This window comes from Chionomys nivalis, chromosome 4 (assembly GCF_950005125.1).
Source record: "Chionomys nivalis chromosome 4, mChiNiv1.1, whole genome shotgun sequence".
Classification (NCBI taxonomy): Eukaryota; Metazoa; Chordata; class Mammalia; order Rodentia; family Cricetidae; genus Chionomys; species Chionomys nivalis.
The window spans coordinates 62,641,304-62,661,143 of record NC_080089.1 but is presented as its reverse complement, the minus strand read 5'-3'; the positions used below and the strand labels follow the sequence as shown (position 1 = coordinate 62,661,143).

The window sequence follows — 19,840 nt, the reverse complement described above, 5'->3', positions numbered from 1 at the left end:
TATTAGGATACCAACAGTGGGCAGTGGAGAGTTAATTCCTTGAGGGGTTTGACCCATAATCCTTGGATCCTTCATTAATGTAATGAGTGGTTCCAAATATAGCATTTATAAGGTGTTTGTAATCATGATTGTAATAAAGACTACTGTTCACTGAGCCCTCCCATGTGTCAACAACCAGACTAAATACCATAGACACAACTTCTTAAACTTTAGGGCAGCTTGGTGATGTAGAATTATGTCCCCCATTTTATAAGTAAAGAAAAGCAAGTCAAAGGTTGAAGCTACTTGTTCAGTTTCCCAAGATGACAAGTGCAAGGTCTGAGCCCGAGTCCCCCTACCAAAACATAGATTATTTCTTCCTCCTGCAAGTGGGTCTTTCTCTTGACTGTGTTCTTTTATCTGCTCCATGGTTTTCCACCCAGGTGGCGTGATTGAAGGATACCCACCTGCAGACAGTGTCACCAACCTCACTGTAGACATGTTGATAGAGCCTGATGGAGAAGTCAGGGTACTATCAACGGGGGACCAGTTTCATGCTGACGGCCCCTTTATTTCTTCTGGTACCACCATGCCTCAGACCTCAGTGGATCCCCGAGTTCTCAGTTCTTTGTGTCTCCAAATTGGAAATGCCTGCAGAAAAAAAGATGTGATTGGTTACTTTTCTATAGATCTGGTGACTTTTATTGATCCAAACACCTTAGAGCAGCAGGTAAGTTGAACAGTTGGCATAGATGACACTAAAACACTCTACACCCATGCAGCAGACAGTATCCGGAAGCACCCAGTACTCACTATGTTCTGATGAGCTGACTGTAAATCTATATCTGTGCTATCCATGCTGACCTAAAGGAGACCAGGATTTCTGTCTATAAATAGGGTCAAAGTTAAAACATTTGTGCAAAGTAGAAGTTTGAATGACTGAAACTCATCCAACACAGTTGTTAGCTGGGTCTCTCATTTTTGTCCATTATTGCTATGCTTATATCTTATTGAGAAACTATTTTACACTGTCCAGGGACTGAACCTATCTAAAGTGTGTTCTTAAATAGAAAAATGAATAACCAGAAATGAGTTAAGAGTCTTATATCTGATCTTTTTTTTGCCAATAGTTCACTAACAATTCAGATTATCAATGTTTTTTTTTTAAATCATGTATTGGGAAATACTTTAAAAACAAAAAGATCTAAGTAATCATGCAATCAATATCATATGCCCTCTCCTCACTTGAAAGATAAAATGACATCAGCAGCACCCTCCAGCCCTGGGTACCCCTTGCTGAACATGGAGCTCTTCCTCCTCCTTGTGAACAGGTGGAGACTTCCATCTTAAATTTAGAGGGTTGACAGTTTTATACATCTTTATGCTTTTAGTGCACACGGAGGTACCAGAAACAATATATAGTTCCACTCTGTGTTTTTAAGCATCCTAGAGATTATATATACATATATTCCATAATATGCTTTTATTTATTCAAGATTACATGTGTGATAGTCTGTGACTCTGCATATTTGATTTTTATAAATATTTTAAAGCTTTTTCTCTATGCTTTTTTCCCCTAGAATAATAATATTTAAATTTATTACTTCATGAGACTCAATTTGTAATGTTTGGTTCCTCTGCTTTTCATGTTGGGTGTCTAGACTTCTGGCTAAAGTTGAAATGGCTTGAGGTTTCCCACCCTCCAATGTCCTCTAGTGTAAATAAAGTGTAGGTGTTTTATATTCATTGTTCAGTTTTATCTGCTATTTAAGTCAGATTAAGGTTTAACAGCAAGAGTTTATGTTTAGGGTAGTTTGGGGTTTGCTGGATAACCATTTTCCACTTGTCTCTAATGGGTTTCTATTTTGTTCCCAGATTCATAAGACAGAATAAAGGACAGACTGAAAGGCATTCAGAAACTTCCCTAGGGAAGGAGGAGGAAAGAAACCACACCCCTGGTGAAAGACTAGACTGGCAGGGAAGGGTGTGGGAGGAGACTGTACCTTCACAAGCACCTGTCCTAGGAAGAAGGATAAAGGCCGGGCGGTGGTGGTGCACACCTTTAATCCCAGCACTCGGGAGGCAGAGGCAGGCGGATCTCTGGGAGTTCGAGGCCAGCCTGGTCTACCAGAGCTAGTTCCGCGACAGGCACCAAAGCTACAGAGAAACCCTGTCTTGAAAAACCAAAAAAAAAAAAAAAAAAAAAAAGATAAAGTCTGAGGTTCCTGGGGTGGCAGAGAAGATGAAACTATGGTCACAGCTCACTGACAGTTTTTACTTGAGTTTGATATAGGAAGACATGCACACAGGAAAGGGATCTCCTCCTAACACAATGTTGATCCTTCCTGAGTTCACCACCTATATATACTTCTGAGAAAAGATACCCCACACCAGTCCTGTGCATCTGACCAGCCCTTTCTCATCTCAGATCTTTTTTTTTCTTGAATCCACCACACAACCTCCCCCAATCTCTTTTGTTCATTATAGCACACTCTGCCAGAAATACGCTGCCCTCAGCCTGAAATGCTCTTATCGGGATCTCACTATGTAGCCCCAGTCTGGCTTCAAACTTGATCCTCTTGTCTTGGCATCCTAAGCGCCAAAGTTACAGACATGAATCACCCCCTGCTTCTGCATTTTGCCTTTTTTTTCTGACTGAGTTAACCCCTCTTCCATATATATACTTATATATTAAATACATATTCTATTTCAGCACAGGCCATACTTACTTAGAGACTTCCTGGCAACATCAAAATCACTGTTTTGGCTTCTCATATTATTATCTACCATACTTCTCCTATCACTTGTCTCAGTGGCAATTTAGACCTGTTTGTGTGATCATCTGATTATCTGTCTTCCTCGGTGGACACAGCTCTGCATGTCTCCTGTGCTCCCTATTGTTTGCTAAGCAGTAACTCTGCACTGGGTCAACAGACAGGTGTTCAGGAAATATTTGTTGGGTGAGTAAGCACAAAGCACATGCAAGCAGGTGTTTTCAAGTGTTTAGAAGAGCTCAAACATCATTGAAATGAATGAAATGGATTTATTTAAACCCAAGATTCTCTGATTTTATCATATTATGGGTTCTGTTTTCCTTCACTAATATTTGAATACATGGTCACAGGTGCTGTAGTAAGTTCCCAGTGGCCACTCAAAGGGTATTCCTACATTAGCAAAGGAAATATGTTTTCTGTGTTTAACTTACAAAAGCAGGCATATTCTCCAACAGTTTTGCAAGTGATATCAAATAGCACCCTAATATTCTGACTGGCCTCCCCGTGATGCCAGTGAAGAGATGGACATATTCTCAGCCTCTCAATTCTTGCATGTTTAACAGATAATGAACATTATCTCATTTTAATCAGTATTTATTACTGATAACGAACAGCTTCTCATGTTTGTCAGCCCTTCTACTTATCTCCACTTAAATGTCTGGTCATAAAAATAATTATCTGGTTATAGTTTTTGTCCCCTTTAAACTAAGTTATCATGAAAATGTTGATTTTTATATATAAAAAACTCATTAGTCGATCTACATGTTGCAAATACTTCCTCTCCGATCTGTCCTTTCCCATATAGAGGTAACTACTTATAAATCTACCAGAACATATACTACACTATGAATTCCTGCAAATATCTTCAATAATACTCTAATGCCTCAAAATTCTTTCTTTTTTTTTCTTGCTGATTTTTTTATTAATTAATTAATTTAATTATTAAAGATTTCTGCCTCTTCCCCGCCACCACCTCCCATTCCCTCCCCCTCCCCCAATCAAGTCTTCCTTCCTCCTCAGCCCAAAGAGCAAGCAGGTTTCTCTGCCCTGTGGGAGGTCCAAGGACCACCCACCTCCATCCAGGTCTATTAAGGTGAGCATCCAAACTACCTGGGCTCCCACAAAGCCATTACGTGCAATAGGATCAAGAACCCATTGCCATTGTTCTTCAGTTCTCAGTAGTCCTCATTGTCCATTATGTTCAGCGAGACCGGTTTTCAACCGGTCTCAAAATTCTTTCTAAACTACACCTTTTCCATGCTTAAAAATAAGGATAAACACTTTACCCACCAGTAAGGAACTTGAGTCTCTTCAGCCTCAATACATCTCACTTACTCAATTTAGTCGTTTGTATCCAGTCTCCCAACTACTTCTGCCATTTTCTTCACTCGGCACATGTGTGCTCCCCACCATACCTCATGGACTCAGACACCAAAGCCTGCCATTTGTGTTATTTCTGTGATATCTGCCATTACACTTTAATTCAAATGGTCAAATTTAACTATTTTCTGTTGTATTACTTTGGACTTACTGTTTTTCCCTGGTCTTAGTTTTCTTAATGTCCAAGTAAATTTTCAGTTCAGAAAATTATTTATTCTAGTGATGTTTTCATAATACTTGCATTCTATACTGGCAAATTCAAATTTTAATAAAATACACTTTTGAAAAATTATGACAAATAATCACAAAGATTTATATAGATATATTAATCACAAAATGGCCTAAATTGTAATAATAGAAAAATTTTAAAGAACGTATCATATATAAATGGAAACAAATACTGTGATATTAAAACTCATGTTTTTGAAGATATTTAAAAGTGTTAATATAGTAATAGAAGGTTGAAAAGCAAATCATAAACAATATCTGTAAATGTTATAATTTTATAAGAAGAAATATATATATATATATACACAAAGCAAAAGGATCCTAAAGATATATACTAAAATATATATCTTTTTTTTTTTTTTCTGTATGAGAGGACTGAGGCTATGATAGGCAGAACAATTGTCCCTTATGGTACCTTACATGGCAGAAGGACTTTGCAGATATGACTGTTCTGAATTCAACAGTGAGATGGGAATTTGGAATGTCTAGGGACCAATTACTCTCAGGTTCATTTTAAGGATGCAGGAAGGCTGGAGAGAGAGAGAGAGAGACACGGAGTGGGAGAGGGAGAGGGAGAGGGAGAGGGAGAGGGAGAGGGAGAGGGAGAGAGAGAGAGAGAGAGAGAGAGAGAGAGAGAGAGAGGACACTACATTACTGACTTTGAACCATTCATTTGTGCCACTTTACACCAGTGAGCTTGTGGCAATTCGTTACAACAGGGCTAAGAAAGTAACACAGAAATTGGCTGCTATTTTGTTTTCTGTGCTTTCTGCATTTCCCTTTATAGTTTAATTAATGTATGTGTTTATATTCGTTCATTTGTTTTGGTACTACGGTTGAACCTACGGCTTTGTATATGCTAAACTACACCCTAGTTCCTGCATTTGCATTTTCAAGAGTAAATAAAGACGTGTTAAATTTCTAATCAGAGAAAGAAATGAATAATGATAATCATAGATTTGTATAGAGGGTTCTAGTCTGCAAAGCACATTCACGTACATGGTTTTATTTATATACATACATCTTAGAATAGATATGAGAAGCAGAAAACTGAGGTGCCTACATCCATTCAGATTTTTGCTAGGTAGCTCCAGTTGGGACCTATAACTTACCATGCTGGCATGAGAGAAGCAAAGGGAACTAGGGCCAAGGAAAAGCAAATAAATTAGAGGGGTCCACTAAGGACAAGCCCGCAGTTAAAAAAAAAAAAAAAAACCCTCCAGATCAGAAGGTAAAGATTCTGTCATAACTTCAGGAGATAAAGATGAAGGTCTAAAGCAGCAGAATGAGAAAATGGTCTTTGGAAATGTAAAATTTAAATAATAGACACCAGGCATTCAGCCTGGGCTAAATACTGAGATTCTGTTTCTAAATAAATCAACAAATAAATAGAACTGGGAAAGTCAGATAGAACACAGCATTGTAGGGGAATAAAAGGAGGGAGCTGGTCCTTGGAAAGTGGAGCTGGTGGAGCACAGTACAGACAGTCTCTAGCAGGGTAATAGGTCAGAGATTTCAGGAAACTAGAAATGTGAAATCCAGGCCTTTAGAGACTGCATGCAGAATACATGATACTCCAGAAGACAGTTTTGTGGCAGCCCTGTTCTAGCAGGAACATCAAGTACCTCCAAAAGCTTTAGGTTGGGGAGAGATTGGCATATTCTTTGAACAAACACATTCTGGGGGTCTATTCTGATGTCCCTTGTTGAGTGAACAAAGATAAACTTCTAGGAAATTTAGATCTTTGGAGTTTACTCATTTATGGAGAAAACTAATGAAACAAGTGTTTATTGAGCATCTATTATGCACATGCCATTATAGCAGGTGCTAGAGAAGCTGCAGAGATGATAAAAAGAGATGGGAAAGTGCCTGCCTTGAGGGGGTGCATGGTCTAGCTGGGAAGCCGATCTGGAAAAATGAATCACAAGAAAAGGCTTAACTGACAACTTCAAAGAACAATAAAAGAGACATCAGAAAGGTAATGTCAGTTTAACTGCTACAACACTTGCTGTGTGCATTCAGATAAGAGCAAGGTCCCTTCTGTTTGGAGCAATCAGGGAGGTTTTTACAGAAGAGGTGGAATGGGAGCTGAAGGATAATTAAGATTGAAGGAGTGTAAGAAAGAATGTGCTCTAAGTAGGAAGAGGTTGTAAAGGGTGTGGTACAAAACAAAACAAGACCAACATACAGAACACATATGGAGAAAGATGATAATCTGTGTCTTACAAATATCATATTTTACCTTATATAAATATGTATTTATATAACGTTTAAACGAACTGTCAAAGACACTGGCTGTTGAAATCCCAGATTTAAAATTTCTTTGCTTGTAGATAACTGTGAACTGTATGAATGTGTATATGTCCGTGTGTGTGCGCATGTGTGTGTGCTCATTCATGGGTATGCCTGTGTGTGGAGGCAAGAGGTTGGCATCAGTTGTCTTCTGCAATCACTCTCCACCCTTATTTTGTTCTGACATGGGGTGTCATATAGTCCTAGCTGGCCTGGAACTCAGTGTGTAGACCAGGCTTACTGCCAATCCTCACACCTCCTCCCAAGTGATTTAAAGGCATGCACCACTGTGACTTTGAGACAGGATCTCTCACTGAACCTGGAATTTGACTGCCTAGCCAATAAACCTCAGGGATCTTCTGTCTCAATTTTCAAAGGTTGTGATGAGATGACAGACACCACCACATCTGGCTTTTTACATGGGTGCTGGGGATTTGAACTCAGATTCTCATACTTGTGCAGCAAGCACTTTACCCATTGAGCCATCTCTTCAGCCATATTAACTGTGAACTTTGTGGGGAAAAACCTCATTTATGAGTGCTGATAGGTATATTTAAAAATAAAACAGGGATAGGAAATTAAATCTTCGTTTCTTGCTGTGTTGGGGATTGAACCCAAAGCTTCTCATTCTCAGCAGGAATTCTTTTTTTTTTTTTTTCGAGACAGGGTTTCTCCGTAGTTTTTGGTTCCTGTCCAGGAACTAGCTCTTGTAGACCAGGCTGGCCTCGAACTCACAGAGATCCGCCTGCCTCTGCCTCCCGAGTGCTGGGATTAAAGGCGTGCACCACCAACGCCCAGCTCTCAGCAGGAATTCTATCACTATACTGTGCTCCCACCTAAATCCAATCTTTAAAAAAAAAAAAAAAGAGTTGAGATGAAAAAATGGCTAAAAGTGCTTAGTAATGGCCCTTCATCAATAAGGTAATCAAAAAATATAAACTTATTACAAAATGAAAATTGAGGAAAGACAAAATGGAGTACCTGATGTATATCAGACCATATGCCATATCACATTGGTCAGACTTTTTGCAGCTGATATATGTGAAAAAGAACATAAAGGGAGGAAATATTTATCTTAGATTACAGTTTCAGAGGCTTTGATCTGGAGCTAGCTGGCTCCATTGCTGTGAGCCTGAAGCAAAGTTTGATATCATGCACAAGGGCAGCGGACAAACTCCATCCTTCAAACCTGACCCCAAATGACTCCCAAGTAGGCCCACAGTTCTAATACCTCCAATAGTGCATACACGTTTTTAATCCACTGATGGTTTAATCCATCCATATCACAATTATATCCTCAGAGTCCCATCTCTGAATGCAAGTTGTATTAGAGACCTTTCAATGCATGTACATATCAAACACTTTCTAAAAAGTGTTTCTCTGGGATCCTAAATGTATAGTCTCACCCTGCAACAGAAAAATCACCTAAAAATGTCTCACTATGATGCCATGAGTGTCAGCCTCTCTCTTCACACTGGCTAGTGTGATACTTTAAGACACTCAATGAGCCCTTGGTCTGTCATTAGTTAGTGAATTCTTGCCCTGTTTCTCACAGGATGTTCTGGCAGGCTGAGCACATATATGCAAGGTGCTATTGTTACTAAATCAAATGCCATAATCACATGCAAAACTGTCACAGAGACCCTCAGCAGGTTCTCAGACTGGGAGTGGAGTCTGAATCGAATTAGCATTATTTTTAAAAACTCACTGAGCATTAGCATCTCAAAGTGATATATAAGCATCAAAAATGAATACATTTATTTCAGAGGATGCAAAACCCAAGGTCTACAGAAACATCATAATTTCTTCTTGCTCATTTCTGTAAACCCAGCACCTAGCATCCTGTCTGGCAGATAATAGATGCTGAATAAATATTTATTAAATGAATGAATGAATACTTCTCTCTCAGTCCCCCTCTGGTAATATCATTTGCAACATCTCCTTATCTTTGTTTTCAAGATATATAAGGAATTCACTAAGGGAGCTCAATGAGATTTACTTTTTCTCTTTAGGGAAGGTATTTTATTTATATATAAGAGGGTTAATAGTGTATATCTAAATTAAAATTTAATAGGCCTTTGGTATAAACAGCAGTGCCTATTAGTCAGTGTTTCTAAATGCTATAATAGGCACATTGTTAATCACAACTTACTACCTAGTGAAGGGGAAGTAGATCCCAGAGGATCCTGAAACAGTAAAACAAAAGCCTTGTTCCTTTTAAATGTGTATCTTTGTGTCAGCGATAAAGACCTACAACATGCAAATGATGATGATAATGGTGATGATGAGAACGACAGCAATAAACACAAGTTTTTATCATGATATTAATGGTCATATAGAATACTAATTTTATAGTGTGAAATTACATTTATATTGATTAGTGAACTAGTGGCCAATTTTACTATATGTACAATATTACCATATGTGACTATTCTTAATGTCTTATTAACCTCCTTATGTTACAAACCATGAAATTTAGGAAGCTTGAGTTCAAACCTAAACCTCAGATATTAGGTGAGCAGCCTGAGGACCTATGTATAGTGACCTGTTTTAGCCACCTAACCCTCAGATATAAGTGAGCAGCCTGCGAACCCATGTATAGTGACCTATTTTAGCCACCTAACCCTCAGATATAGGTGAGCAGCCTGCAGACCCATGTATAGTGACCTGTTTGAGTCACCTAACCCTCAGATATAGGTGAGCAGCCTGCAGACCCATGTATAGTGAACCTGTTTGAGTCACCTAACCCTCAGATCTAGGTGAGCAGCCTGCGGACCCATGTATAGTGACCCTCATTTAGGCACCTTTGTGTCACTGCTGTCGTTTGATAGAGAAGCAGTGTAAGGGAGGAAAGACTTACTTGAGTAGTTTTAGATGTTTCAGGCTGCTGTTTCTCTGCCCCATTTACTTGGACAGAACCTTATTGTGGGCTCATATGTCAGAGGAGTTTCTTTACCTCCTGATGGACAAGAAGAAAAGAGACATAGACGGGGACCTGGGAAAAATGGAGCTCTCAAGAGCTTGCTTGCCTTCAGCAACTTGCTTCTTCCAGCTGAACTCCACTATTTAAAGTTCCCAGAACCTCCCCAAACATCACCACCAGCTGAGGACCAACCTTTCAGAGCATGAACATTTTGAGGGGACACTTCATATCCTAAACCACGGCAACCTTGTTTCTGTTAGCTGCTTTTCCAGTGCCTCTAACATCCTTGTTCCCTTTAAGAACTAAGATACTTCTCTCTCCAGAAACACTTCCAGGGCAGAGAAGATCTGGGTATGCTCACTGTCTGTGCACTACTCAGAAGATCCACATTTTTGCAATATTCAGCAGGGCAGTGAACAGGGGCAGGGAAATGTTCCTGCTACACACAAGGGTGTGCCCTTGCCCTATAGCGTGGCAGAAACAAAGCTGACACTCTCCCCCACTTCAGCTGTCACCTTACTTTCTGTAGAATGAGTGCTCCCTTGCAAAGCTGTCCTTCCTTCTCCCTAGCTTTATCAAGTATAGCTGACAAATAAAAATCCTAAGTGTTTAAGGTACACACTGTGATACTCTACTGTGTATGTACACTGTAAGGCACACACTGTGATACTCTATTGTGTATGTACACTGTAAGGCGCACACTGTGATACTCTATTGTGTATGTACACTGTAAGGTGGTAACACATCCATCACCTCATATATCTGTCTTGTTTGTGAGAAACTACTCCCGTATGGCAGACTTCAGGCACACAGTATTACCAACTACAGTCACAATGCCATACAGTATCACATAGTATTTTTATTCTTTATTAAATTTGAAGCTTTTTAATTGAAGAAATTATTTTTCATACAATATGATTCATTTTTTTCCTCCCTACCTCTCTCCCCATATAACTTTATGTTCTTTTTCTCTCTTTCAAATGCAAACAAATAAAAAAACAGAAAAATATAAAAACAGGGAAAAACACATAAAACTAAAATTCAAAACAAACAGACAAAAGATCAACTAGACAAATATGCCAAAACAAAGCAAAATTAAACAAAAAGTCCACAAAACTACATTGAGTTTTGTGTTGGCCAACAATTCCTGAGCATGGGGCCTTCCCTGGTAGCATAAAGTATCATTCAACTATATTCACCATGCCATATGCTAGGTCTCTCTTTCTCATCTTTAATTGGAAATCTGTGCCCTTTAACCAGCATTCCTTTATTCTCCTACCTCATGACCCTGGTAGACATTTTTAGATGCTATATACAGGTAAAACAATGTATGCCTGTCTTCCTGTGCCTAGCTTATCTCATTTATCATAGTGTCCTTTGGGCTTGCCCATGCTATCACAAATGTTAGGATTTCCTTTTCAATGGCTGACTAATACTCCATTTTATGTGTCTGTATCTGTGTGTATATACACCACAATTTTTTATCTGTTAATCTATTGAAAGATTGTCTCAAGATCCAGCTATTATGAATGATGCTGTCATGACATAGTGGTGCACAGCTCATTAAAATAATGACTTTGTTTTCTTTGGGTCCATACCCAGTAGTAGAATTGCTGAATCATATGACAGTTCTGTTCTTTTATTTCTTAAAAAAAGGTGTTTATTTTCATTTTATTCTTTTTATTTATTTCTAAGGATTTGTTTATTTTATTTTATGTTTGTGTTTTGCCTGCCTGTGTGTATATGTACCACATGTGTTCCTGGGGTCCACAAAGACCAGAAGTCTCCTGGAATTACAGACAGTTAGAATTCACCAAAAGGGTGCTGACAACTGACCCCAGGTCCTCTGAAGGAGCAGCCAGTGCTCTTAACCACTGGGACATCTTTCCATCCCCCCTATTCTTTTTACTTCTTAAAAGCTTTCATACTATTTTTCAATACTGGCTAGAGTTGTATTACAACTAGTCATAATAACATAGTAATCTCACTATGCAGCTCTGTTGGCCCGGAACTTGTCATGCAGACCAGGCTGGTCTTGAACTGAAAGCAATTCACCTACCTTTGCTTCCTGGGTTCTGGGTGCTACCCCACCCAGCCTTCTCTTTTGGTTCTTGAAATGGCTATATTTGTCTGTTCTGTTTTACTATTAAAAAAAAAAATGCTGAGACTGAATAAAGAGACTTACTCGGTCAACAGTGCTAGAAGCTCAGGAGCCGAACTTAGCCTGTGAGGGTCTCATGGTGGATAACATCTTAAGGCCAAAAGCACATCCAGATGCACATGCATTTTCTTACTACTACTACCCTTTTGTTTTTGTTGTTGATTGGCTGGTTTTTGTTGTTGTTGTTTTTCAAGACAGGGTTTCTCTGTGTAACAGTCCTGGCTGTCCTTGCACTCACTGTGTGACTTCAGACTCACAGAGATCCGCCTGCCTCTGCCTCCCGACTACTGGGATTAAAGGTGTGTGCCACCACTGCCCAGCTACTACCTCCTACTGTTATCTTCATTTCAACTTGCCTTCCTTCCTTCCTTCCTTCCTTCCTTCCTTCCTTCCTTCCTTCCTTCCTTTCTTTCTTCCTTCTTTCCTTCCCTTTCTTTGTTCTTTTGCCTGTTAATATACCTTCCCTTCCTGTAGTGACATTTCATTTGTATTTTAATAAATAAAGCTTGCTTGAAGACCAGAGGGTAAAACAGCCCCACTGGCCAACCTTACAGACCAGGCAGTGGTGACACACACCTTTAATCCCAGTAGCTACACTAGTTTGTCATAGAAACCGGGCGGTAATACAAATGGAATATCACTAAATCTTCCCTCAAAATATGACTCAAAATTCAATTCCACATGGAAATCTACATTAGTTTAAAAATTCCCTTTAATTATCCATGGTAAGACAGGAGGTAAAAGAGCCAGAGACATGGCTCAACAGATAAAGATGCTTGCTGTACAAGTCTGGCAACCTGAGGTGGGTCTCTGGAACCTACATAAAGGTGAAAGGAGAGTACCAGCTCCAGAAAGTTGTCCTCTGACTTACACATATATGCTGTGGCTTGCATGTCATACACACATGTATATATACATGTCATATACACATGTATACATCATGTATTATGCACACACATGTAATAATAATAACAATAGAAGATTTTTTTTAAAAGGAGGGATTGAGAAGGAATCTAGACTCCCTTAGCATACCTGCTCTGTAGAGAATTTACCCTTTCTCCTCTGAAAACCACTATTAATCTATTCATGGATGGATCACCCATGAACTACTTACCTCCCACTAGAACATAACTTTTAAAAATTCCATCACATTGGGAGCCAAGTTTCCAGCACATGGCCCTCTCTACGGGGGCGGGGGGGGGGAGGGCAGGGAATGAATGGACCATTCCACAACATGGTAATAGTTATTCCAATAGGCGTGGAGAAATAGCTCACAGTTCCAACATGCATTTCACTGATAATTAGTTGAACACCTTTCATATGTCTACTGGCCATTTGTCTGCTTTCTTTAGAAAATGGTCAGTCCCCTACCCATTTTTTAAGCCAAGTTGTCCATTGCAGTTGAGTTGAATGGGCTCCACAAAACTGCCCTTAACTCTCAAAGTTTATTTTTTCTGTACCATAATGTTGGAGTGACTATACACAAGATGATTTGCTCCAGATCTTAATACGGCAGTTTGTGGGGTTTACTTATCACATCCATGTAACTCTCTAAAAAAAGCAGGGTTAGTGATTGCATTTTCAACATGTATTCTTGTACTACCTACCTCTCACAGGCTACTTCATCTCAACTTGTCTTTCCTTTTTCTTCCGTCTGTTAATATGCATATGCAAATTTTAAATTCCCTTCCTTTGCAATTCAACTCTACATGGAAGCCTACCTTAATTAAACCCCCTTTAGCTGCTGCTGCTTAGTCCTCTAGTCTCTTTGAGCAGAGGCGTAGTTCTAATGGTCACGGGAAATCATGGCAAATTATTATCACTAGCTTACAAATGAGGAGACTGAGGCTACAGTGCCATGTTCTGGGTCACACAGCTATGTAGTGGCTAATTCAGGGTTCCTATCATGGCTTACGTGACTACAAAGCCTATGGTCTTTCCCAACAACACTGTGGTACTGCATAGGCTTGATGGTGACTCCTTTGTAAGCACCATCCCCTCCCCTCACCATGACCACACCAGATAAAATGTCTGTTCTCTTGCATTTCCTCAATATGTTTGTTGAACTGAGTTGAACTGCTTAAAGCTAGAAAAACACAACTCCTATTTTTGTTAATATATTCCATCCTTGTACTCAGAACATAAGGTAATCGTTAAATGTTAATGACTAAGAGAAATGGAATAAAATCAGTGTTGTGGTAGCCATTTTTAAGCTTTAAGAGTTTAAATGTGCAGCCTATATACTATACCACAGCTGGAAACACCATATTGTCATTAAGCCAGAAGGTGAATTCATGGGATGGGAACATTGAAAACAGACACCACAAGAATGGTTAAATCAGCTTTCCAAACCACTTTCTACAAGTAGCTCCTGCTCCCCACCTCCCATAATAATTTCACAATGATTATCCAGTCTTCTAGGTGAGAAATTCCAGGCAAATAGCATAAAAGGGGTTTAGAGTAGCCACTCAAGTATTAAGTCAAAAGTGATTGAGTATTAGGTCAAATGGTAGGGCCACCACAGATAGGGTCATTCTTCTTCAGTTGGTAAAGGACATAACAGCACCGCTGCTGCTGTTTCAAGTGTGGGTTTATTATTGTTCTTGTAATTAGATGGATAAAATGCAGCCCACACTCCAGACCATGCGGGTATCTGAGTATCTAAGGGTTAGGAGTGCTGTCTTATGTTACCAGTGTCTGCTCTATTGCTTTCTTTGCTCATAACACAAAATTTCCTGGTTTTTTAACCAAGCCCTTACTATGTAGCTTTTTAACTTAATTAAATATATAGGCAATTACTGACACCATCTGTCTTTGCAGAAAAAGAACAAGAAGTGGCACAAGAGCCTGGAATTCCTTTAACAAAATCTTTTGACTCTATTGGTGGTATTTAAGAGCCTTTCTATTATTTTAAATTGTGTTTTTCTAGTAATTATTAACTTGAGTTAACTTAAAATGTGATAACATTGGCATGTTTTAGAGGTAAAATATCAGGTAGTCCATGACTTTTCAGCAAAATAACAATGTAAACATGTGGTTGAACATCTGTTACTAGTACAGTCTAACACAGCACTTAAAATCCTTTATAAAATTACATGAATCTTTTGCATAAATAGAAATGTTTTAACAATATGTATATTCCTTTCAACATATACTTTCATTTTCTTAAACATAAGATTTACCGACTGACTGTTGAATCCAAATCCTTATGAGCAAATGCAAAGAACCCCTTCTTGAGAAGCTGACCTGCCCATCACGTCACAGGCCTAACTGACCTGGAGGACCTATTTAATATAGGTCTGTTTTAAACCTCTTTAAGTCTCTATACCAATTCCTAAGGATATAAATGATATTAATCCAACCACTGAAATCTGCTCAGGCAGCGTAAGGAACCTTTACAAAAACCAAGCCCAAACAGATCAATGAAACTCATTGACCCCCTCCTTGAGGAAAGCACAGGAAGGCAGGATACTGAAGAATGCCGAACTTTCCTAAGGCTAGTAGCTATGACCAGGACAGACAACGGAGCCCTTCCCTGGCCGGGCAAGCATGTGTTGAGTCTCTCCCACTGGGTAGTACTGCAGTGGAGTTCCCTACCCTCTGCAACAGACATGTGCAGAACATGAAGTCATTTCTAGAGCTCAAGGACAGTTTCCAAAGGAGTAACTATGTGAAACTTCTAGTCACATGAAAGACCTAGAGTATATTAAAGAATATGCCACCCCAGAGCTTTTGGGGAGAAAGTGAATGGATAAACAAAAAAAAAAATGAAGGAAATATGAAAAAAGGAACTTCACAATTGTTTTCAATGTAAAACACTTAGTGGGCACAAACAGTTACAACCTCAGATTTGATGCTTAGCCACAATAATAGAGCCTTCTGGTGTATTCTCCTGAGATGAAACAACACATTAAGAAACAGGACAGTGTTTGGGTAGAAGAGGAGCAGGAAGGGAAATGGATAGAAAAAAAGGGAGGGAGGAAGACCTCACCTTCTGGCTGTTGGCTAGAAATCCACTCAGCACCAAGGTTACCATGGGGCAGACCCAGGGAAGGCAATTGGGAAAACAAGACTCAGCACACTTAGAACACAGTGAAACTCCAGGGCTTTCAGTCAGCCCAACTTAGTCCAGAAGCTGACCCAAAATGAAAGCCTGTGTGCAGAACAGGAAGAACCAGCCCGGCTTTTAGAACAGTGATACTGTGTCCTTAGAGTGCACAGAGTCTATCTGATACTATGCATATGACCATGTGCTAATGGGCTGTTGTCTCCTCCAGCCCATGGCTGCTTATTAAGCTCTGTGTATTAGCCTCTGCTGACCACTAGTTAGCTTTAGTGTATGTGACATATTTGTTAAACATAGCAAAGCTTTATAAGGTTCTACTTAAAGAGTATCTAAAGTAAACCCAGAGTGCAGTTTTAGAAGAGGTTTAACACAGACCTCATCATTCAGCTATCATTTATACTCAAGCACATTCAAATAAGGGACACACAGATTGTGCAATTGTCTGTACTACAGTGGGCTTTCTAGAGACTGGGTTGTGGGGATGCATGTGTAACAGCTTTATTGATACACTTTATGCCATAAAGGATACTTTTTCAAAGAAAGTATTTAGTAGTTTTACATCAATTCAGACTTATGCAACCATCACCATTATCAAATTTACATTTATTTTATTCCCCTTTCCACCAAGAAATGAGTATAGACCCATTAGCAGTCATTTCCCATTCCTTTTCCCTTAGCCACTGTGAACTATTTTCTGTCTCCATGGATTTCATTATCTTAGGCATCTCATGTAAGTGGGATCATACAATGGGTGGTCTTTTGTGCCTTTCACTTACAGTGTTTTCAAGGTTCAGTCATGTGGTAGCAGGTGTTGGTTGTACCAACCATTCTTTTTATGTTTCAATAGTATTCTATTACATGGCTATACCACATTTTGTTTTTCCACCAGTTAAAGGATATTAACTACTTCTAATTTTTACTGAAAGAGCTGGCATACATAGAGCTGTTTGAGTCCTGATCCTTTTTAACTATAGACAGAGTTAGGGCAGACACTATAGCTTAGTTATTGGCTCTTGACTTGTTCTTGACTGCTTCTCAGAGATTAAAAGCAAATGATCTTTGCTTTGAGCATCCATGCACATTTATGCAGAAATATTTTTTCCTTTGATTATATGCCCACTAGTGTAGTCAATGGGTCACAGGACAAGCATGGTGTAAGTTTAAGTTTTGGGATTTAACTACGATCTCTTCCCCACGTCATGCTAGGTGTTGGTCATGACACAGGAATGGAAAGCAGGCTCTTGTTCTTGGTCTCATTTTCTTCTTTAGGTATTTCTCAAACATAAACAAACTAACCTTGGATTTGGCACCAAGAACTCTTAACTGCAGTCTGAACTCTGCTTCCAACCATGTCTCTTCCTTTTCAAAATCTTGCTCCTAGGATCTAAAGCAGCTGGACTAGATCAACTCCAAAGTCCTCACTTTCACAATGCATGTTACTTGCCTATGTAGTCTGCACTAAAATTATTGTTTATGAGAGATTATGGTTTACAAGAGCTGCTGAGTAGCCTAGGGAGCAAAGGGGAACTGTGCTGGAATGCATCTGCACCGCGGGGGATTGAAGCCTCTGCTCCATGTGCTCATCCTCACCCAGAGAAGACCTTGCTTTGCACAAAACTCCTCCATGCCTAAAAGGACTACACACAGGGACCCTCCCTGTTGGGAGCTACACAAGAGTTCTTTTGCTTTGAAAACGCCCACAAAAAAAAAGCCTTTTAGAGGTCATTGATAGTACCCCATAAGGGGCTCTTCTTGAAAGCCGATCATCCACCAGACCTGATGCTTACAGCATGAAAGTAAAAAAGCTCCACCTATAATGTGGGGCTCCTATTGGAGGAGCAGACAATCACTGGTCTTATAAAAATGGATTACAAAAATTAGATTTTCATGTTTATTAGTATTTAGTGCTCAATGTCCAAATATGAAATGGCTTTCCAAAAAAACAGAAAGGCAAGAAAATACTTAAACAGAAAAAAATGAAAAATGGGTGTGTAATTCTGTACACTAAGATTATAAGTAATACCAATTAGACCATCCGTTTTTAATAACACAAGAAGGATTATAAATTGTTAAGGCAGAAGAAGCTTGGAATAAAAAACAGAAAACGCAATAGTGTACTTAAAAGTTGTGTTTTTTGTTTTAAGTGAAAAACAAATGTAGCTGCTGCTGTTGCTGTAGGTTTAAATTTAAATTTTTTTCATTTTAGATAACCAAATAATCTCTAGTGTGATTCTGGCATATCAGGAAAGAATTTCTACAGTAACAGAGAAGCTTCTGGCCCCATAAAGAAAGCAAGTTTATCAATGTTGGTAACTGGGTGTCACAGATGTGCTAGACCAATGGTTAAGAACTTGGGCTTCGCTCCTAGCCAGTTCTTCACTTAGTTACAGGACCCAAGCAGGTCAGCCAACCTCCACAGTTCTTACATAGTGAAGGGGTGGGATGATGAGGGTCGCTCTGTGCTTCCATGATAGAACTGTCTAAGAGTCCCTGGTACCCAGAGTATTTCCAGTTTTAGAGGTATTTCACCTGTCCTCGTCATGTCAAGTGTATACAAATGCACTCTAATGGAATCTAATTGAAACATCACTGCTTAAGAGTTTCGTTGCACATGGCTGACATATTTTACTTTGTGTATACTTTTTAAATAGTTTTCATACTTGAAAGCCATTAACTTAAAAAAAATCTAAACATTTTTAAATCCAAATATGAAAGCGAAAACCAGGGAGGCCCTAGGCCTGATGGGTTACTTGGCCCTGACTGCTAAAAGAAGGGACCCAGATTCTTTGTTGCCTCTGATCTCATAGACTCAAGAATCAAAATAAGGCCCTAACCAGAGGCAGGCGGTATTCAAGGATAGATGCTCTAGCTGATTAAAGACAGCCTTATTAAGCTGTAATTTCCCATTCCCTGGGAATAAATAACATTAGTAGAAACATGGGGAAGGACTCCAGGATGGATTCTAGAAGTTTCAATTGTTGAACAGGTAGTTAGGTGATTGTTCCTATCTCTTAGAGAGACTTGTAGAAGACACTGGGCTATCCCAGCAATTGCCACTAGGTGGCAACAGGCCAAGAGGCAGCTGTTCCCTATGCCTGTCTACTGATTATTTTTAATGTAATGCAAACAATTCTTATAAATATCACAATCCTATTACTGTTTTACTAATTGAAAATTCTTTCAGTGTGGTATACCCACTTATTTAAAAACTAAGTGTCAGGTGTGTCTACCACATGGCGCGCTCAATGCTGTCTGGCATTTTAATGATCAAAGACGGGGAGAGATGTCATTTGCTATGCCAAGGAGATCATGTCTTCATGGTTACTGGGATGCTGGGGCCTGTTCTTCTCCCTGTCACTGAGACATGGGCAAGTATATCCAATTCAGACCCCAACAACTGAGTCCTCCTACTGTCCTAACTGTCTCCACAGTCCTATGGGTCCAAACAGACTTGGGGTCTGCCAGACCCCTGCAGTAATAGCTTCACACACTATATCATGTAGTCACCTCACAACAGACCACAGGGATCCATGCCAGTAGGCCCACTGTATCTGGTTTGATTTGACAATACTTGAGATTGAACCTAGGGCCTCACGTGTGCTAAGTAAGTGCTCTACTATTAAGATGCAGCCACAGCCTTTGGCCTGTGTTACTAGACAAGGAAGTAGGCCTAGAGCTATGGAAGGAAATTACTGAAAACCAGACAGACAGCAGAGACGAGGCTGGCATCCTCAGCAAGTCCTTATAACTGGTTCAGAAGTCTCCCTCAGCCTCTCTTAGGCCTTTTTACCCTCTGCTGCTGGCTCTTATGTCCTCCAATCCTTCTGTTCGATCCTTTTCAAGCTTAGTATATCTTGGCACAACCATGGTGAGAAGCAGGATGACCTATCTCTGCCACAGTCTCTTAGATTAAGACCTCAGATACTATGGGCTGCACCCAGTTAGGGAAAGCCTGGTACTCCATGCTCAAAAATGACATCAGAGAAGAGCTGCCTCCTTACTAGGGCCTAGCAATCTTTAAACTTTGAGTGAAGTCC

The 19,840-nt window shown here is 39.6% G+C and overlaps 1 protein-coding gene across 1 annotated transcript in view; it reads left to right on the top strand.

The window, feature by feature from the left end:
• Window positions 1-19,840, top strand: part of Iqch (IQ motif containing H) — a 124,086-nt gene that overhangs the window by 67,422 nt on the left and 36,824 nt on the right. The window contains exon 10 of the mRNA XM_057767644.1: window positions 423-709. Coding sequence (XP_057623627.1) covers window positions 423-709 — 287 coding nt within the window. The remainder of the gene's footprint in view (window positions 1-422; window positions 710-19,840) is intronic.